Genomic DNA, 20,165 nt, shown 5'->3' with positions numbered 1-20,165 from the left:
TCTGTTGATCACGTGCATACCCTTTTCATGTCTTGCAGTGGTGTGCCTGCCTTCCGTGAATAAGACGCGTACGTCGAGTGGGGGAGTGCTCACGGTGAAAGTTGCAATACGGCCCTCACCATCCCAAGGCAGGTGTGGCCTTCCATATTCACCTCAAAATCACGTTTTTCCTAGCTCCTCCTGCAACAGCTTGAACCGCGCATGTTCATCAATACTGACACTGGGCTGCACTTTCCCTCTCGCCACCAGAAAGTCCTCCACCATCACCTTGCACGCCTCAGGCGCCACCACCTCCCCATTCGGCGCATAGCGCAAAATAGCCGCAAAACTCGCCTGCCGTACCAAACTCTCCAGGTCAGCGCCGGAGAACCGTTCGCATCCGCGTGCAATCTCGTCCATCTGTTCCGTCCATTCAAACGCTCGGAGCCGTTTAGTCAACGTACGTAATATCTCAACCCTGTCGTGTTCACCCGGTAGACCAACGTATAATAGTGTCTCGAGACGGCCCGGCCTCATCATAGCCGGATCGATGATGTCGGGACGATTCGTGGCAGCAATGATGTAGATCCCCTCTCTACTCGCGCCTACACCGTCCAGTTCAGTGAGCAGCGTGTTCACGACGCGACTACTCGCCTCTGAATTCGCGCCGTCACGACGAGGGACGAGAGCATCCAGCTCATCAAAGAAGATGATAACCGGGACGCTACTCCTCGCCCGACTGAAGAGGGTTCTCACCGACCGCTCACTCTCACCGACGTATTTGTTCAGCAGTTCTGGACCCTTCACGCTTATGAAATTTGCGTGGGAGGCGTTGGCGACGGCCTTGGCGAGGAGCGTCTTGCCGTTTCCGGGGGGACCCCAGAGGAGGATGCCGGCTGTGGAGCGCAGGCCGAAGGAGGCGTAGAGTGTGGGATTGAGGATTGGGTTTATGAGGGTGTTGCGGAGGGTGGAGATGTGGGTTGTTAGGGCGCCGATGTCGGAGAAGGTGGTGTGGGGGATTGTGGCGAAGCCTTCGCGGAGGGCGGAGGGTTGGATTTGGGGGAGGGCGGTGAGGAAGTCGGTTTGGGTTATTAGGGAGGTTGTGGGATTTATGGGGGTTGTGGGGTGGGTTGAGAGGTAGGAGACTAGGGCGCGGGTTGTTGTGAGGGTGGGGTTGATGGGGGTGGTTTTGGGGTTGTTGGTGTCGATGTCCATGGCTGTGGGGTGGGGGTTTTGGGTTTCGGATGCGGCTTCTGTTTCGGCTTCTTGTATGGCGGCTTCTTCGATGGTTGCGAGGTAGCGCTTTATGGCTACGTTGACAGTGGTGTTTACTAGGTCTCTTAGGTCGGCGCCGACGCAGCCTGGCGTTCGTGTTGCGAGGGTTGCGAAGTCGACGTCTTCGCTGAGGTTCCAATCCTTGGTTAGAGAGCGTAGGATCTGCTCTCGTACTTTTTCGGTGGGAACGGGCATCAGGATCTCTTTGTCGAATCGCCCGCCTCTTCTGAGGCCTGGGTCGAGACTGTCGGGGCGGTTTGTGGCTGCGAGGACCACCACTGGCTTGCCGTCTGTTTTGGCTAGGTCCAGGTCATCCATACATGTGAGAAGCTGGGCCACGATACGCTTCTCCATTTCCCTTTGCGCATTCTCACGCTTTGGAGTAACAGCGTCAATCTCATCGATGAACATCAAGCATGGAGCACATTTCTTTGCTTCCTCGAAATGGTCACGAAGCGCTTTCTCGGATTCGCCAGACATGCCAGAGACAATGGAGGGAGCAGAAATAGAAATAAAATGGACCTTTAGCTCTGCTGCAAGGGCATTGGCTAGCATTGTCTTTCCACATCCCGGTGGTCCATGAAGCAGGATACCACGAGTTGGCTGTAGCTTCTGTGCGGTGAAGAAGTCTGGTCGTTTCATTGGCAGCACAAGCAACTCAATGAGCTCTTTCGCGATGGGTTCAATGCCTCCCATGTCGTCAAAGTTGACGTGCGTAGGGTATGATTTGTCAATGCTAGACTTCTCGGTCTTCCGTCTCTTAGCCACTGGCTCGCCGTTGGGCTGTCTTTCCCGTTCTTTGTCCTTGTCCCTCTGCTCCCTCTTACTCGTTGGGTTCGGGGTCGCGCTCCCAGACCTATTCGGCACACCAGCATTCGCGCTCCAAGCACCGACTATGCTCTTGTTTAGACCATTTGTCCCTGCTCTCACTGGGGTAGGCGCATCGAGCACTTCCTCCTCGCCATCCTCTTCATTGTCGTTGACCTCATCACCACGAATACTGTCGAGTACCCGCTCAATGCTATCCTCGAGCGACTTCTTAGGCCGGCGATTCAAGCTACTGTTCGAGCCACGGATATCGTCGTAGACTTGCGCAAAGGACAGGCGTGAAGCATTATCGCTGTACTGTGCTCGTTCGTCTATGATCTTGCGTACGATGGTGTAGACTTCTTTGTCTAGACTTGACTGCAGGCGTCCTCCTCGGTTTCGATGTGCCATGGTTACAAGGTTCCATGGGCGAGCCGTTCGTTGGCGCCCTCCAGTGATCACAGAATTTCTGTTACAACAAAGCTGTTTCTGCTCAGCTTTCGAGATCTCGAAATTAGTGGACCGCAAATTCAGGCTCTAAGGCATCAATCGATGCGGCGTTCTCTTAGCAACAACTTGAGCAAGCGTCGGTATGCAAAGCGAGGCAAAGATATTGAGGCACATACTGCCTGTTCTCAGGGTACAAAGTTTTAGCAATTCATGAGCACGAGATGGCTTCTAGAGTCACGCCTCGTTCTTGTTGCCGGATTATCCTCGCTGCGAGCCTACGCGACACCATACATGATCTACGAGGTTGAGATCCCACCAGGAACGTCCTTCCTAAGATGTTATGATTTCAAACATATATCCGATTGCTATAGACCTGGCAACTATGTTCTGTCTATCTGACAGACAGGGCTTTTGATGCCTCTGCGGTGCCTCGCCGGACCTCCCAATTATGTATTCTTCACATACTGTACTATGGGCCTGCACGAAGCAAGCCTTCAAAAGTACTCACCCACCTGACAAGATCAGCTGCATTGACACATTGTTCGACTTGTTTTTCCTTATTTCAAACAGATTGCGCCTCTTCCGACTCTTAATACCCGTAGGATTATCCATAGCGAGGGTACAAAGTTGAGCAGGCCTCAAGCCTACCCTATCTTCCCAGGTCCCATCCATACATAATCCGCTGAAATCTAGAGATCGCCTGGAGCTGCAGTCGGCCTGTGCTTTGCGATGATGTCTTGAATGACTCGCTGGCTGGGGGCGATTTGTTTCTGTAAAGGCTGTGGAGATGCAAGACGGTTACGGTAGTACGCTCTGATGGGTTTCCATGGTTGGGACTACCCAGCCCTCGCTTTGTTCTGGGGCACTCGCTATTAATGGCGCTGGAGACCTCATTATAGACCTAGAGAGGACGGTATCAAGGTATGAGATGGCACTGGCGGACGAGGTGGAAGACATTGCTGACTGTCGCTTGCGTCTGGAACACCTCGAACTTGTAATTGTAACATCAGAGTTCTTAGAAGCTAACCTCGATAATGTGCACTTCGACAAAGAGGTCGGTGCAGCTTCCTGCGTTCCAGCGGTTTGAGGGTCCTGACAGCGATATGGTCGCTATCGTCTGACCAGCCCCCACAGACCCTCGCAAGACCTGCACGTTATCAGTAACCGGTCAGCACGAGCGTTCACGGCTGGGAGGAGGATGGGAATAATGGTGGGATTGCACAAATAAGCAGATCAGACCGCAACCGTCCGTGAAGCTGGCGGAGAGGTCTTCTAGCCAGTCTCATCTTCCACATAGCATGCCATCCTCCATACGAAGCCTAAGCAGTCAGTCGCCCTCGTATGGCCTGCAGACGAGATCTGATACAGCCCGCCGGTGTTGCAAAATGTGATGCATCAGGTGCGACTTCACATCGAGCAAAACATAGCGACAGCGAGGCCATCGTTGCGAATCATCGACATCGCAGCAACACAAGCAATCTCGTTCCGCGCAAATCAAAGAGCAGAACCCATCCTGCGACGATCACAAACACGAGGTGACGATAATATAAGATTGCGAAACCATCCGAACGAAATTACAGCTTACGACTCCTCGTATCGTGCTGAGTCAGCGTGTCTCTTCCGGTTGCGCCAGCCACGTCTCAGCTGAGCCATGGAAGCTGCTGTCTAGACGGCTGCATCGCGTTCTGTTGTTTGTGTAGATTGTGTCTCAGTCCAGGAGGGCCACCGAGCACATCCGGTCTTGGTGGTCGTGGAGAACAATAATGAATCCATTGAAGGAGCCCACGTGCAGTGCTTCACATGGCTTTTTGGCTTTGTCTTCAGGTCAGCTGGGGGCGGCCGTTCTTGGAAGGCACGAGTGGGAAGAGGCAAACCCAGATGCTGCACACGGTTCAGGTCGAATGCGCACGGACAACGGATAAGGGTCTCGGAGGAGCAAAGCAGCGCTACGACGAAAAGGATGGTACGAGGTACCACGAGGTAAACGCATCGTCAAATGGGAACCACAACTGCACGTCCATGCGAGCAAAAAAGATAGCAAAGCTGATAACAAAGTCTTAATGGCATTTCAGACATTGCATCATGATAGAAAGTGTACAAAAGTTTGTGACCATAGAATGTTCGAAGCCCCGTTGTCCAGATGTATTTCCCCTCCAAAGATAGATAGGAATCATATTCATCAACACCTTGCTTTCCCAGCACGCTTTGTATTCGCTTAAGCCAAATCACAGGCCCAGATACCAGTTTCGCAGCCACAGCCGATCTTGGTGTACGAGCCTGATGAGAGGATGTCGGCGTGGCCGGTCTGGCCTGCGTAGTTCCAGCCTGCAGACATGGTGTCGCAGATGCCGTCGAGACCCTGAGCCGATGGGACCTCGCAGAGCCAGCCACCGACGTAGACCTTCTCGAACTCGTCTGGGGATCCTGGGGCAAGGACCTGGGCCATTGAGCCCGGGTTCAGCTCGTGTTTCATCTCACCGTTTCCGTCACGGGCGGTCTTAGCGGCGTTGGCGGCAAGGGTGCTGTCTTCTGTGAGAGCGCTCAAGCCCATCTTGGATCGCCACTGGGAGACGACGTCCATGTAGCCACCACCGGTTGATGGCGCTGATGGAGCCGGGGCTGGGGCCTCGGAGGATGCTGGTGCGCTTGGCTTCGGTTGTTCTGGCACAGCTGATGAGGACCAGCCTGTCCAGGAGCTCGCGGGTGCGGCTGGTGCAGATGGCGCTGGTGCGGATGGTGCTGGTACTTCAGGAGCTTCTGGCTTCTCTGGGGCAGCGGTGGCAGTTGGCTGGTAGCCGCCGAAGTTTCCGCCGTATGTGACGGTTGTGTATGCGGTTACAACAGCAACGTCGGTCTGAGTAGCGACTGGCTTGTCGCCACCGTTGTTGCCTCGCCAGTTACCCCAGTTTCGCTGTGGTGCTGCGAGAGCAGAGCCTGCGAGGGCGAGGAGAGAGATAGTCTTGATTGTGTACATCTTGGAAGTTGTAATTGTCGGACTTCGAGAAGATCGGAAGTAAGATGGTCTTTTTCGTTTGATTGTAGAGATTGGTCACTGAGCAAAGCAGTAAAGAGTGTGATGTCCCGAGGGATAAAGGAGTGTGGTTGAGTAAGTGAATGAACGTGTAAGTCACAGACTTTCGAGTATACAGCAAGGCCCAGCTTGAATGATTGGGAAAGAAAGAAGATAAAGAGCAACAAAGACGATCAAATATAGTGGCTTCAGGGGAAACGCCTCATGCGGGCGTTTAGATTGAACCGTCCCAAAGCGATCAAGCCCAGAATCCCAAGACCTCCTGAGCGAATCCAACGTGGAGATCGGGCGGAGCGGAGAAAGTTTGTTTTGACCTGTTTTCAGCAAAGTCTGTGTAAGTGGCGCTTGCATGAAACACCGTTAGTCTCATACACCCTGCCCTACGAAAACAGGGTATCTTTCGCCAGACAAAGAACCTACAGGTCACCGGATGCAAACGGCGTTGTCACGAAGAGAGTTCGTGCCTGCGTCAGCGATGCGCTGGTCGATGTTTCGTGTACAACATGGTTCTGAGTCTTGTGGAACAAACGCCAGAAGAGAGGCCACCACGTGTGTGTTCCTTTGACGGCAGTCAGTCTCGGCGTCTCAGCACGCTCTGGTGCCGAGACGCGAGGCTCACTCAAGTCGTCTTGGTTATCTATTTTAGACTGGCAAGCATGGTACCTATGCTCGGCAGAGGGTCGTTGCCCGCCTGATCAGGTGTCGAGGCTGTTGAAAATTTCTGATATGTGAAACCACGGTGAGGTCTAGTGGGCCCAAACAGGTTGGTCATCGCATCTCGGTGCAGGAAATGGCCAGAGCGCAGTCCTCGTTAGGGATGGTTTGCCGATTCCAATGATGCTGGGACTCCGATGGCTTTTTCTTGACTAACGCTGTGATACTCGAAGTTGTCGCTCTGAGGTCGTGCTAATCGCGGGCCCAGGGAAAATGCTTGTGACTGTGTTTCGATATGCGAAATCGTTATCCGAGAGATTCAAAGAGGACTGCCCTCAACGAATTTGAAACACGAACAGGAGGTCGAAGCCTCGTTTTCATGCTTACTCTTCGGATCTCGACTCTGTTATGGGAATCTGCAAGGCCTGCAACTGGGGCGAAAGTACGAGCCGCAGAGGTCGAGGCGTGCCTTTAAAGGTTGCTGGCATGTCGGCAGAGCAGATTGAAGGATTTCCCTCAAACGGTGTTTTCTACAAGCAGGATCCTCAGGTATTATTGCAGCGTGGCTGTCGTTGTGTCAGGACGATTATGTGAATCTTTTGTTCTTCAGCTGAGAAAGAGGCTAAAGATAGTTTGCTTCAAATTTCACAGCTGGACAATGCAGGACACTGTCCAGGCTTGTCCGCATACTTTCATTCTCAGCTTGGAAGCAGTACGGGATGTGTGCGACCTCGCTTGCGCACCTCGACCTGCCAGAGATTGCAGAAAGCAGGCGTCTCGTGGAACTTCGATGTAAAATACGTTTCCAGGTACAAACTACCACTTGCACCTTCCAGTTAGAGCTGCCTTTCAGCATCATAGACAGACTGGAAAGATCAACGTGGATGAACTATGGTGGTGCTACGACTGGGTCACTGCCGTCCTCGAGCGAGTCCACGTCTTCAGGCTCGCGGAGCTCTAGCGAGTAATGTAGCAAACAAACCCACACAAGGTTGTGAGAACGTGATTCGTCATTTCATCTACCTATCGTTGCATCCTCGCTTCGTCCCATCATCGTTATATCATTGCCATCCTCGCTACACCCGCACCCGCCACAGCAGCCGCAGCTGCTGTATATAATGCACCCGTACATCTCGCGACGGCCGCCGGTCCTTCATTAACCTGCACGAAACCTGTGGTCTGCGTTGCAACTCCTGTTCCACTGCCAAACTGATTGCACACTGTGCTCTGCAGGCCATAACACCCCTCCTGGTACAAACTGTTGCATATGCTGGACGCGCTACTAGCTAACGCCCCTGTTACTCCAGCTTGAGTTACTCCTAGAGAACCTATGCCTGATATCGTGACACCATTTTGGCCCGCGAGAGAATTTAAGCACGCCGTGCTTGCTGATTGGCAAGTCGAATATGCGCTCTGGCACTCTTGTGAGTTTGGGTAAGAGGTAGGTATTAGGACGAAAGGATAGTATTGGTTTGGCACAGTTGAATAGCCTGGTGCCAGTGTCGCGCCGGCCGTGGGACTGGGCGAACTTGGTGTCGAGGAAGTCCCAAGTACGAAACCAGACGTTGAGCTGCTTCCAGTACTCGCAGGCGCACTACCACTGATTACACCCGTACATACTGCGTTCTTGGGACAACAAGCTACGTTGCCATTCGGGTCGAGGGCGCAGTTGGTATCGTTCGGGCAGCATGAGCCGGCACTACCCACTGCCGAACACGATGTGTGATCGGTCGGACATGATTGTCTCTTGAAAAGAAGTAGAGGATTCGCTGAGCGGCCAGAGAGCGTGCTAAGGTACGGGTGCGTCTCGGGTTCGGCATCTGCTAATGAATACGCTGTAGGGGCCAGAGCAGATATGGTGGTGAGCAGCGCAAGAGCGCGCATGGTCAGGTACTCAAGCGCAGGCCAGCGGAGTTGTCTGTGCTTTTCAATACCGATGCGCACTGATCTGTCGTCGCTTCGGGATGGGTTAGGAACTTGATACAGGACTGCTTCCTTCCCACTTGCTCGTAATATCGAGGAAATTGCTAATGTCGTGCTTGATCTCCGAAAAGCTGATATGCCGCCCAAATAATGAATAGCAAGAATCTCGGTCGAGTGAAGCACATGTGAAGGGTGATAGACGTAATCGTGCCGCCGACTCACTGCTCGGGTGGACCTCGAGGTCCGTTACCACGGCACCCATCTTCCCGAGTATGCCGTGGCGCTAATCAGAATCGGTCTTGGTGCTGCTTGACGATTTTGTCCAGTCTTCCATCTTGATTTTGGCTGTCCAAATTCTTGTCTACAACCATCACCAACTCCTGCTCACCGTCATCATTCCAGATCTTGGATCTCATTCGCAAGGTAAGCATACCATCTCTTTTCCCTTGTCGGTTGGCGGATGAGCAAAAAGTTCTGCAATGTAGAGGTCGCACAGCGACCAATGTTAACCTAAAACTTATAGCATGTATTACCTGATCCCAACTATATCTACGTCTTTGAGATCCTCGTTGGTGAAGAAGACTTGAGATGCTAACAAACTGCTCGAACAGGTCGTCGTGGTAGAATCATACCTGGTGTTTGCATGAATCGAGGGAGACATGGTAGAGGTTGATGGCCGAACGCAGGTTGATAGAGTGCGGACGGTGAGAGTCGATGGTGTTGCTCGATTTGGGGTCTTCTTGTAGCTCATTACAATACTCGAACATATCGTTTCAAGTTCTCGTAGCAGACACGGCTCGCGATCACACCCAGTACTGCCCGTGTTAGATTTCTGCTCTCAGTGGTTCCAAGGCTTGTGGTCGCAGCTCATTTGATTCGCCTTTTGAATGAACTGCAGCAACAAGGCTCTTTACAGAGTAGCTTTGCCGATGCCGAGCTGCCCCACTGAGCCTCCGCATATCCCCAGGCGAGCTCCAGCTTAGTAGATATGGTGATGGTCTGCGACGCCTGAACCTAATACTACTCGTGGCACTTGCAACACGCTCACTCAAACGACTAATCTATCTTGGACATCGAGGTCGAGACAAAACCAAGCGCAATACTCAAAGTAGTGCTAATCGTCAGCCTCAGCAGCATGCTGTGAATCGGACGCACCACTAGCAAGCTGTACCACCACTCACAATGCCGCCCAGGACGGCCATCAGCCTTTCTACCTTAAGGCCATGTTGTCAGCGAGCGACACGTGACTATGCTACCAGCGCCGAACCGACACTTCGAACAGCTCTCTTCTTCCCCGGCCATGGCGTGCAACGCAAAGGTATGCTCAAGCCGTGGCTGGAAGCATATCCCAAAACCTGCAAACCCTTCGTGGAGGAGATGGATTCAATACTAGGAGTTAAGCTATCAGAGATCATAGAAGAGGGACCAGTATCATTACTAGACAAGACCGAGAACGCCCAACCAGCTATCATGGCTACCTCGGTCATGATTCTGCGGGTGCTAGAACAGGAATTCGGATTCGAAACAGACAAACGAATCAATGTCACGTTAGGACACAGTCTAGGCGAGTATGCTGCCCTCGTAGCTGCTGGCTATCTGGATTTTGACTTCGCACTCAAAATAGTGAGAAGGAGAGGCGAGATAATGGGAGAATGCACCAAAAAGGCCAAAGAAGAGACAGGAGAAACATTTGGCATGATGGCGCTGGTATGCGAGCCAGACCAATTGGAGTCTCTGATCTCCGCTGTCAACGAATGGCTAGCATATGATGCAGAAGGCACCAGAGATGATTCTAGTGCTGCACCAGCGATACGGCAAGTCACGCTTGCCAACAAGAATTCAAAGAATCAAATCGTCCTTAGTGGCAGCTTTCAAAGGATACGAGAGCTGCTAACACATATACGCGAATTTGGGGGTCATGATCCACGAGCGGTCGAACTGAAAAGTCGAAGTGCTTTCCACAGTCCAATCATGAAACCAGCTTTTGACTATATGAAGAAAGTCATGACGCCTGAGGTTGTGCACTGGCCTGGCAAGATGACGACGATAGCGAATGTCACCGGTCTGCCTTTTGACTCGGCAGATAACTTGAGGAAAAACTTATCCAGGCAAGCTATCGATACAGTGCTGTGGTGGGACTCCATCAAATACCTGCATGACAAGGCTGGCACAAAGAGATGGCTCGGTCTAGGGCCTGGTAAGGTCGGCAGAAATCTTGTCGGAAAGGAGGTTGGTGCGACAAAGTCGAAAGGAGGCGGCGTTTGGGCGATCACAGATCCATGGGAGATCGAGGAGACTATGAAAGGTCTTGAAGAGACTGAGTCGGATGCAACAAGTTAGGCTTCGACATAGACTGCTAATCATATGTCTGTCCAGCGTCAGCATTGCTATCCTTGAGATGCTGCTGCACTTTCTCAGCCAAGCACGATTTTGTGCTGTGTGCTGTTGTAGAGGTTTCCTACCGAGGCTTCGAGTGTTGACAGCGAGGCACATGGTCTAAGTGCAACGAGATGAACAAATGGTCCTATTGCCGCATTGAAGCAACATGCATCGTGTGGAAGTTATGTTCACTGTTGTCAGCTCTTGCACTCATGGCTACTGCATGCAAGCTTGGTGCAAAGTGCAATACAGTGACACAGTTGCTGCGCTCACGTTCAGGCGTCCCCCAATGAATAATCAGTTTCACTCGAACACTACAACCAAACGGACCAGGTTTTAGAACTACTTCTTGCGCGGCATCCCCTTCTACATTTCGATGTTTTGGAAGTACACCACCACAGCTTTCCCCAAGATCCCACAACACCATTCCAATCCCTCATCATGGCTTTCGACCAAGGACGGCGAGCACTACTGACTCTTCCAGCCGAGATACGTGTCATGATCCTTCGCTATGTCTTCGGGGATCTGATATACGAGCACGACAACTCTCCGGAGGATATTCGCCAGCAGGTCTTCACAAACATTAAAGTGAATCTAGGCATCCTTGGGGTCAATCGCTCCCTCCGGCACGAAGCTCTACCCATATTTCAGGCGAGTCTCACCACCCTGTGTTCCTACGACTCCGACCTCTTACAAGTACCTCCTCTCATACGCGACAACACAACCAGAGTGGAAGACGGCGGCTCTTTCGCCGATAAACTCCAGTGGTACCGCACGAGATTTCCACGAGTCAAGTCCATCTCCTGTTGGCCAATGACATGGCTCAAATACCAACACGCACACATTTCTAGCATTGAAGACCTGAGATTCTGTCTCGCTGGCAACCACGACGAAGTCGTCATCGAGTCTGCACGCTATGCTTGGACGAGTCTTGACCTGTCGCTTCCTACCAACGAACCTCCTTGCCAAGTCACCGCCAAAGTGCGTGCCTTCTTCGGGTCACATCTGGACAGAACGCTTAACCTTCGGGATCTTTATGTAAGTGCAAAGTGCAGCATTATCATGCTCGGATACTAATGCTGTCAAGTGTCTCGAAATCAACACCTCCACCGGCAAAGTCACCAATCGCTTCATTAACATGGCGCATAAAGAGTTCGACTTTTATGATCAATCAGAATCAGATTGGATACCGGCAGAACAGGTACTCATGATGACAGAACAGGTTGCGTTTCCTGTACTTTATCACGCACCTACCGGGAAGAAGAAAGTCCTGGCGCGGGGAGCAGATGATATCAAAGCTGTCGAAGCAGAGTTGGAGGACGGGAAGAGAATGGCGCTAGCATTGGCAGCTGCACACCGATGTGGCTGAGATGTAGGGCATATCAGTTGCATAGTCTGCGGGCAGAGCATCGATTCAACGCAAGGTTCAGTCATTACCGAGAAGAACACATAGTATCGCAAAAGCTAACTGCAGACAGAGCGTAATGAAAGAAGTATTCAGCGCTCGGACACAGACCTTATCATATGTAACCAAAGCAGTCCCTACTATGACTCGCGCAAACTCTACCTCCGCCCTTCCTCAAATCTTATCCCCAGTCCCCCCATCCGGCTCCCCCTCCCACACCTCCGCCCCGCTCGGCACCTCCACAATCGCCCTCTTGACCCAAATATGCGCCGCCCCATCCATCATCTCCCTCGTCAACCCCTCAACACATCCCTTTAGCGTCATATATGGCTGTCCCTCAATATAATGCACAATCCTACTACCACAGTTCTCGCAAAAGAGGCATTTCTTCTCGCGGCCCTCGGAGGTGATGCGTGTGTAGCATTTCAGGTGAGCTACTGTATCTGGTGGGAAATCGAAGGAGGGGAACATGAGGCTGACGCCGTAGGCGCTGCTGGCTTGGCGTTGGCATTCGAGGCAGTGGCAGATGTAGATTTTTAGGGGCTTGTCGAGGGGTGTGCGGAAGCGGATCAGGCCGCATTGGCAGCGGGCGTTCATGGTCGAGAGATAGGAGGTGGCTGAGAAACGGTGGAGGTATGAAGTCTACTTCTAGGCGTCAAGTTTGTCTCGTCCGGTGGATCGTTGTAAGCAATGGCTACAGTAGTTCTTATATCTACTGTGATGCTGTGGTGTTAGAAATAATGCTTCAGTATAGTATAACCCAATGCTATTCGCTTCCCGTGCTGGTTTGAACGACGAATCCTGCGACATGATGGTTAAGAGCGGAGCGGAGAAGTCATATCGGACTCCAAATTCCCATGTTGGACATGCCGGAAGCTGCTTTTCATGGCGGAGATAGGTACATTGTTAGTACAGGTGATAATATGAGGTCGAATATGTACAGTCAATCATCTCTCGACCGTGATACATAAGACAGGCGTGAAAGCAAGTTCACCGGAAAGAGCTCAGGTTGACCATTCCAAACACCCCACCCACAAGCGGCAATAAACCTCTCATCAAATTCAGCACACCCCATCTCTCCACCAAGTCCCTAGCCAACTCTTTTCCAACCCCCCTGTTCGCAGCATTCATTAACGCATCATTCGTTGACCCCATTACAAGCAGTGTGAAAGGATAAATAGCCACTGTCAATCCCGCAGCAACAAGACTCTGCCTAGACCACCTCCCCGTGCCAGAAGATGACTCTGCTTGTCGGAGGTACGCGCTGGATACGTGCAGAACTCCTGCCACTGTAGCCATGGCTGGACCTCGTGTTGCGCCTCGAAGGTAGATGCCTTTCCATAGTTGGAGGAGTTGGCTGTCGGATGAGGTCTGTTGGAGGATGACGGGAACTGTGAGGAGGGTGATCCCACTTATCGCGCCTGAGAGGAAGAGGGAGAGCGCTGTGCCGGCGAGGCTAAGGGTGTAGGGCGTTGATGGCATTGTGGAATTTCTGAAGGTCTCCGAGGTGATGTTTTGCTATTGTGGCTAGGGTGCTTGAGCTGGTGGCTGGACCTGGTCTTGGCAAAATTTGTATATCGAAATGGTTACCTTTGCTTGCATTGTTTTGGACTGAACGTAGGGGGTACGAAGCATTTAAAGGCCTCTATGTCTACTTGCAGCATTGAGCTTCACAGAGGGACATCCTTGCGCCTACTCCACATGTGGTATAGTATCAGCTGAGGTCGGCGTGTTCAATTCCGAGATCGGGGTCAATTCTCGCCGACTGAATTTGTTACCCTGAAATGAAGCTCTTGTCTTCGCTGGTAGGTTCACAGGATGTATATTGTATGACTGTTGACTTACGACGTGGGGATTCGCTGCTCTACACTTATCCATCGGCACTCTGCTCCTCCACAGTCAACAGATGTGCAGCCTCCAATGCACGCCTCAGAGTTTCCTCATCCTCCAACTCCTGGTTTACCATCAAAACCAAGCCGGCATCTGGTGTTAGTACTCTTCTATTACCGCTGGCAGGATGGTAAACCGTGGGCCAGCTCACCACATCGACCATCAAGCATGTCTCTTCAGCTCGTGGCCACATCGCCTGCTTTTGATGCTTTTCCCAGAACGCGGATCCCTCAGACATGTTGATGTAACGATCTAAGATGGTGGCGTGCTTCATGTCGATCTCAAGAAGCTGTGAATTGGTCAGCCTGTGTCGTCTTTGAAGCTGCAACTACCCACGTATAAACTCAAAGGAGTCCGTCTCTTCCCTTCCCCATCATCTTCGAAGTCCACAAACGCATTCATTATCGGGATCGGAGAACTTCGTCTTCCATCATCGCTGAAGTCCCTATGCCGCCAGGACATAGCATCGGTCAAGCAAGCAGCGTCATGCTTTCCACGTAGTGCAGTGACCATTTCCATGTTATCATTGAGCTTCTTGCAACTTGCAGGGTCTAGCGTTGTCTCAGGATAATATATGACCGAACAGATGAGTGGAAGTTCTGCTTTGTACCAGACGGGATCGCTACAACACCAGTCGTGGTCAATGAGGCGAGTGGTGTTGTTCAAAATGAGTTGAGGCATCTTTGTGAGCAGGTTCATCTCGTAGCCCCAGTGTAGAGTACGATTCTCCTGTAGGATTCCCAGGGCCTCATAGCGAAGCTGCTGGTTGACCCATATAATGCCCACTCTCCGCTTGAAATTTGCCCATACTCGTTCCTGGGGTACATCTGCGCTGTGTCGATAGTGTAGATTCTTCAGTACACGTTCAAGTATCATGAGGCGAAGCTCCATTGGAAGGTTGAGGAGACCTGGTTGAGATTGAGCAGTGGCCATTCTTGGCAATATGCAGGAAGTAAACTTCTGCTGTGGACGACGAAGCCTAGGTTCACCAGTTTGAAGTGTCAATGCTGTTTGTCGAAATTCCGAGCTTTGAGAAAGAGCTTTAATGCAAACATGCTGTAAAGCTTGTTGTCAATGTTGCCTGACACCTTCCTGTTGATTATTGTACCCTTCGCTAGAAGTTGCTTCAACCTTCAGACAAGTCGAACACAGCCCGTGGTCAATCGTCGGTCGTGCACGCGCTATCTCAGGTGGACAGGCCTCGTGTGCTGAAAACAATCGTTGACTGGGAGAATGCACGCCGCAGGCATCGGATTGCTCAGACATGCTGACATTGATTGAGATCTCGTACATGCCCAATTGCTGGCAGATTTTCAATGTTCATTGTTAGGATTCTGTCTTAGTCTTCTGCGTGTCAGCGTGAGACTCCCATAGATGATCAAGCGAAGCCCGGGACGTATGCGAAGGAGTGGTGACATTGATAAGTGTCTCATCTCACTTCAATAGAAGACTTGGAACGTTTTTGCACTGGTGGATTCCAGTTGGTTAGGTCGGACCCTGACTTCCAATTGCAATAAACATGATGGAGGCTTCTAGCAACAACGAACTTGATAGCCAGCTTTGAAGTGCTCGGCAACACTTCTCACAGTGATCGAGAAGTAACAAACGTTAGACCCCGGAAGGTAGTATCGCATGCACGCTGCTCTCATCCGGCAATGTTGCGTGACAAACCCGAAAGTGCACTCTTGCTCATGTGGCAGTGCAGTCCTGCAGGCCTGCATGCTCCCAAACACACTTCCAAGGCTCGGAACGTGAACAATGGTGTTGTTGGCAATGATTTTAGTATGCGTGGAAGCTGGAGGGGAATCACAAAAATATGTAGAACAAACATGTTTTCAAAATTTTCCATTCATTCTTAGGCTCGTGCGAAAGCTAGGAAGCTATTATACATACAGCCACAAAGCTTTACTGGGTTGTGGTATGTCCATCTCTATGCTGATGCATCTGAATGCACATTATTCGTCCGCCAACTCCAATCATTTGTACGCAAGCTTAGTCGAATGGGTTGGTTCGGGTGCCCCAGTAGGTAAGGAACAAGCTGAGGCCGACAGTCTCGAAGACTCTGGTCAAGACGCCAACGGCAACGGTATCGAGAGGTCGCTTCTCAGTGACAACAGCAGAGACGACCTGGTAAAATATGTCAGAGAAGCTCAATATCAAGAATATCCGGCACTTACACCTGGAGCAGCAGACGCGAAGAAGATCAAAGAGCCGAGGTAAGCAGCACCCTTGTAGCTGAGTGTGCCAGTAGCGTTGATCAATGCGGCAACACCGTATGTTTGAACACCAGATCCGATTATGGATGAACCCCAGCTAGCAGCAGCGGTAGCAGCCTCCTTTGACTTGAAGAACTCCTCGTTGCTGTCGGCGGCCTTGGCTCGGTGGTAGGTGTCACCGAAGAGAGGTGCAAGGACGGCGAGAGATGAGACTTGGTTGAAGACAACGCCGAGGGCGATAGCCGATGGCTTGACGGGTGGGAGGTCTGTGAAAGGATGAAATTAGCTATTGCTGAATCGAGCTCAAGTCGTCACCTCGAGCTTCAAGCTCACTGCGACGCGGCGACTGGGACGTTACTTACAGTGAAGAGTGGCCATTGTGTATGATTGAGAGTGTGAGTTTAGTTGGTCTTTGTGATTAGATGTGGTTGATGGGATGAGTGATGATAAGAGAAGTAAACAGACAATTGAGAATTTAGAGGAAAGACGACAGGAGCTGGAGGAGCTTAGTGCCTCACAACATCAAGGATTACTGCCAAAACGCCAGCTTCAAGATGACGACACGGTGGATACTGCGCCAATGACGTACTGAACCACGCGCGCCAACAAGGCTGGCATATCTGCAATGTGCATCTAGATCATCTGATCTTCACCTTTGATCTCGATGCTACCGAATTCATCGTTTTATGGATACGCCTTTTCATTTCTGTTCAATTTTGAGAACCATCAGAAGAGCTCAATACGGAATATCGTGCACAAGAAGAGGCGGGTGATAAGAAGTTCTTTCCCCCAGATTCGTGATTCCGCCAATCAAATAAGCACAATCGGAAATCTTATTTTAGTCCAATCTCGCATCACTTTCGATCTTGATAAGTGCATCTTCTTACTACTGTGCGAACAACCTGATCTCTTGCCTGGTCATCTCTTCACGAATGAGTTCCAGGTCAGCAACTCCGGAGAACGACATATTTTCTCTGTCAATCGTCCCAGACAGAGAAAATAAACCTGCAGGCACGACAAACACAGATTTCGATGGCTTGTTGCCAAAGCCCCTCCTTCTCTATGAGGATCTCAAAGGAGGCTGTGGAGGACAACTATGGCCAGCTGGCATGACACTGGCAAAGTATATGCTCAAATATCACGCAGATCTACGCGGCAAAAGCATTATCGAAATCGGAGCTGGCGGAGGCTTGGTCGGACTTGCCGTTGCCACCGGCTGTCTAACCAGCAACGACCGGAAACTACTTATCACAGACCAAATCCCAATGCTTTCACTGATGCAGAAGAACATTGTGCTCAACGACTTGACGACGAAAGTTGAGGCAGCCGTGTATGACTGGGGCGAGGACGTGCCTGCTGAAGTTGCCTCGCAGATACAGAGTACAGAACCCAAAGCGAAAATGTATCCAGACGTCGTGCTTGCTGCTGACTGTGTCTACTTTGAGCCGGCATTTCCTCTGTTGCTACAGACTCTCACTGACCTCATAGGACCTAGCACAATCTGCTATTTCTGCTTTAAAAAGCGAAGGAAAGCAGACATGCGCTGTATTCGTGATTTGAGGAAGAAGTTCATCGTGCAGGAAATAGATTACGAAAGCAGTGTGCAAGATCAACGGGATTCGATCTTTGTGAACAAAGTGACAGCCAGAGACGATGGAGTCAGCTAGTCTCCGGTAATGCTCAGGACTCAGCAGGAGTGAGCACAACACAGGGTCGTGCAATGTGCGACGAGAACAAAAAGGGTACAACTGGCGCGCTACTACAGTACTCATGAAATCCAAGTATCCTTGACAAGGGTTGGAGCGCCTTCTGGTCATTCGAGATAGGAATCCAAGCGGTCTCTCGGGTCGTTGGCCTCGTCTCTGGCTACTCTGTCCATGACTTCTGCCACAGCCTTTCCACCATGTGCAAAGAATTTTCGAGCGGTAGACGTTAATCCACCTTGAGATTCGAACAGCTCGGGTGATCTCAGCCTGTACGCATGAGCAATCTACAAATGTCAGTTTCGGGTCCTGACCGAAATTATCCAGATCTTACCATGTCGATCAAGAATCTTCTGATACTGGGAGACGAATGAGCAGGTACCTTTTTCAACAGCCTCATGCTTTGCTTGCACAAGTCTGTCGTGGAGTGCACGCCTGTGAAGATATGGTGAATCATCCTCATGATATCATTTCTGCAACAAGTTGAGCACATCAGGAAGTCCGCGAGGATCCAAGCTTTGATCGCTTGTTTGAAGCCATGTCGTCTCAGAAGCCCAGGCCGGAGGTCTCCCTCAAGCCAGCTTGCCCAGATATCAAAGGCCCCGGTCTCAGCCTGTGAGAGGGTCACTTCTCTGTGGATCGACTCATCGAAAACCCTGTGTGGACGAAGAGCTGCCTCAAAGAAGCGACTGTGCGTAATGAGTTGTATCTCACGCATGCCAACGGCATCTGGAGGATGGGCAGTTCTGACTACCACGAGTCTACCAATCTCAATGTTGGTTGGCGTTTGAGACAGGCTCATTATGGTGATATCCAATCTGTGCAGCGATGATCAGCCGCGGAGGCGTCTTACATCAGAGTAGACAGCTATGTCCGTTCCATCAAGCGTCTTTTATCAACAGCCGAGCAAACTGCTGCACGCAACGCATGATCAGATACCAACATGCTGGCAAGCAACCAGAAGCGAACCAACATGACGAGAAATCAACGGCCAGCAACCACTTCAGAATCGTTTTGCAAGCAGCATTTCCCTTATGTGTGAATTGCAACCGGCCGAAAATTCCTACTACTCAGCTTGCTGCAGTTTTTGGAAGGGCTACTCGATGCGTAGCGACCTTGTAGAATCTCGCATGAAGCTACATTGAGGGACTTTCCAATTGCGAAGCCAGATTCAAGAGACGCCAGGTGGCTGGGAGGCGTGAAGGACGTTGGCTGCCGTCTCATGATAAATGCGGTGCAGGACAACCGATTTCTTCCATTGGCTTACCACTCTATGGACCTGTGCTCCTGGAGCAGTCTCTAAGCCATCGAACATGTAACGAGTTGTCGACGCCGAACACGCATATCCTGAGTGGGAGCACGATCTGTCACTACCAGAAAAGCAAGACCTTGCCCTTACCATTTAATCAATGAAACTACAAGTATAAATCGCCTAGGCCAACCACCTTAATCACTCTGTTTCCCCTCATCCCACTCCCTCATCAACCCACTCCCATTCGACTCAATCGCATCCTCAAAACCCTCAATCCGACTAACCATAGCCCAAGGCTTCAACTCCTTCTCCTTCACAACCGTATCCCTGAAACACCCACTCCACCCCTTCCGATCGTACGTCTCATTCACAGCCCGAATAGTATCACGATGCACCATCTCAACACCCGCCCCAACATTATCCAACAACGTACCCATATGAATCAGCCGTGTCAGCAACGAAATCCGACCCTTATCCTGCACATCCTGATGCCGGATGATCGCCTCTGCTATACTTTCCGCTTGCTCTCTACTTGCGACACCACCCGCCTCATCACCACCGTGCGGTGCAGTCGCCGACACATCTTGGAGGATATCAAGTGCGTGATAACCGGCCCAGAACTCGTAGCTCAGTTTTGTGGCACTGATGTGCTCGGGTGTCGTGCCGATGTCGTGAAGCATTGCGGTGATGAACCATGTCTCGTCGAGTTTTGAGTTGGGGTGGAGGTTCCAGTCGGGGAAGCACTCGTGCACGATGGCGCGGCCGTAGGTGTAGACGCGGAGGGAGTGAGTGTAAGTTTGCGAGGGGAGCTTGGCTTTGGCGTAGCTGTTGATGCGGTTTGCGAGGGGTGTTGATGGGGGAGGGAGTTGTGCTGGCGTCAATGGCTTTGGTGAGGAAGTGGCTGGTGGGGTTGCTTTTTGGTTGGCTGGGAGAGTGATTAGGCCGAAGGCGGTGTTGACGTCGTGTAGCGACATTGTCGCGATTGGTGGGCTGTGTGATTTGGCTACGTTGGAAATAGTTGACGATGGTTCACCTGTACACTATTGTTTATCAATCAATAGATACAAAAGTCCTGCTTTTGTTGTTGAGATAGGTTGGCTTAGCGATCCTTCCTCGTCTTCAATTTATGTTTCAACATCAATTAGAGTCTTGCAAATTTCCGCATTACATCACGTTGTTCTCCAAGTCATCGTCAGGGCGG

General features: G+C 51.2%; 9 protein-coding genes across 9 annotated transcripts; 3 read left to right on the top strand and 6 right to left on the bottom strand.

Annotated features, from left to right (window-relative positions):
• Positions 1-159: 159 nt before the first annotated feature.
• RIX7 (Ribosome biogenesis ATPase rix7) lies at positions 160-2,472 on the bottom strand (the record flags this gene model as incomplete). The annotated part of the gene is made up of 1 exon (XM_064868994.1): positions 160-2,472. The coding sequence occupies one exon, from the start codon at positions 2,470-2,472 to the stop codon at positions 160-162; it is 2,313 nt and encodes a 770-aa protein (XP_064734491.1).
• Positions 2,473-4,726: 2,254 nt separating this feature from the next.
• PMZ80_000543 (uncharacterized protein) lies at positions 4,727-5,485 on the bottom strand (the record flags this gene model as incomplete). The annotated part of the gene is made up of 1 exon (XM_064868993.1): positions 4,727-5,485. One exon carries the CDS (start codon positions 5,483-5,485, stop codon positions 4,727-4,729), a length of 759 nt encoding a protein of 252 aa, XP_064734490.1.
• A 3,816-nt stretch (positions 5,486-9,301) lies between these two features.
• On the top strand, positions 9,302-10,459 carry PMZ80_000542 (uncharacterized protein; the record flags this gene model as incomplete). Its single annotated transcript, XM_064868992.1, has 1 exon — positions 9,302-10,459. The coding sequence occupies one exon, from the start codon at positions 9,302-9,304 to the stop codon at positions 10,457-10,459; it is 1,158 nt and encodes a 385-aa protein (XP_064734489.1).
• A 480-nt stretch (positions 10,460-10,939) lies between these two features.
• Positions 10,940-11,867, top strand: PMZ80_000541 (uncharacterized protein; the record flags this gene model as incomplete). Its single annotated transcript, XM_064868991.1, has 2 exons — positions 10,940-11,536; positions 11,586-11,867. 2 exons carry the CDS (start codon positions 10,940-10,942, stop codon positions 11,865-11,867), a joined length of 879 nt encoding a protein of 292 aa, XP_064734488.1.
• A 210-nt stretch (positions 11,868-12,077) lies between these two features.
• Positions 12,078-12,500, bottom strand: PMZ80_000540 (uncharacterized protein; the record flags this gene model as incomplete). The annotated part of the gene is made up of 1 exon (XM_064868990.1): positions 12,078-12,500. The coding sequence occupies one exon, from the start codon at positions 12,498-12,500 to the stop codon at positions 12,078-12,080; it is 423 nt and encodes a 140-aa protein (XP_064734487.1).
• A 1,273-nt stretch (positions 12,501-13,773) lies between these two features.
• On the bottom strand, positions 13,774-14,726 carry PMZ80_000539 (uncharacterized protein; the record flags this gene model as incomplete). The annotated part of the gene is made up of 2 exons (XM_064868989.1): positions 13,774-14,082; positions 14,130-14,726. 2 exons carry the CDS (start codon positions 14,724-14,726, stop codon positions 13,774-13,776), a joined length of 906 nt encoding a protein of 301 aa, XP_064734486.1.
• A 1,059-nt stretch (positions 14,727-15,785) lies between these two features.
• On the bottom strand, positions 15,786-16,387 carry PMZ80_000538 (uncharacterized protein; the record flags this gene model as incomplete). The annotated part of the gene is made up of 3 exons (XM_064868988.1): positions 15,786-15,920; positions 15,971-16,275; positions 16,372-16,387. The coding sequence occupies 3 exons, from the start codon at positions 16,385-16,387 to the stop codon at positions 15,786-15,788; spliced, it is 456 nt and encodes a 151-aa protein (XP_064734485.1).
• A 554-nt stretch (positions 16,388-16,941) lies between these two features.
• On the top strand, positions 16,942-17,676 carry EFM6 (Protein-lysine N-methyltransferase efm6; the record flags this gene model as incomplete). Its single annotated transcript, XM_064868987.1, has 1 exon — positions 16,942-17,676. One exon carries the CDS (start codon positions 16,942-16,944, stop codon positions 17,674-17,676), a length of 735 nt encoding a protein of 244 aa, XP_064734484.1.
• A 1,482-nt stretch (positions 17,677-19,158) lies between these two features.
• Positions 19,159-19,938, bottom strand: PMZ80_000536 (uncharacterized protein; the record flags this gene model as incomplete). The annotated part of the gene is made up of 1 exon (XM_064868986.1): positions 19,159-19,938. The coding sequence occupies one exon, from the start codon at positions 19,936-19,938 to the stop codon at positions 19,159-19,161; it is 780 nt and encodes a 259-aa protein (XP_064734483.1).
• Positions 19,939-20,165: the final 227 nt, after the last annotated feature.

The sequence above is a fragment of the Knufia obscura genome, assembly GCF_036327395.1.
Source record: "Knufia obscura strain CCFEE 5817 isolate CBS 148926 chromosome Unknown scaffold_1, whole genome shotgun sequence".
In the NCBI taxonomy this organism is placed as follows: Eukaryota; Fungi; Ascomycota; class Eurotiomycetes; order Chaetothyriales; family Trichomeriaceae; genus Knufia; species Knufia obscura.
The sequence above is the reverse complement of the archived record's forward strand: the minus strand, read 5'-3'. Positions and strand labels throughout refer to the sequence as shown.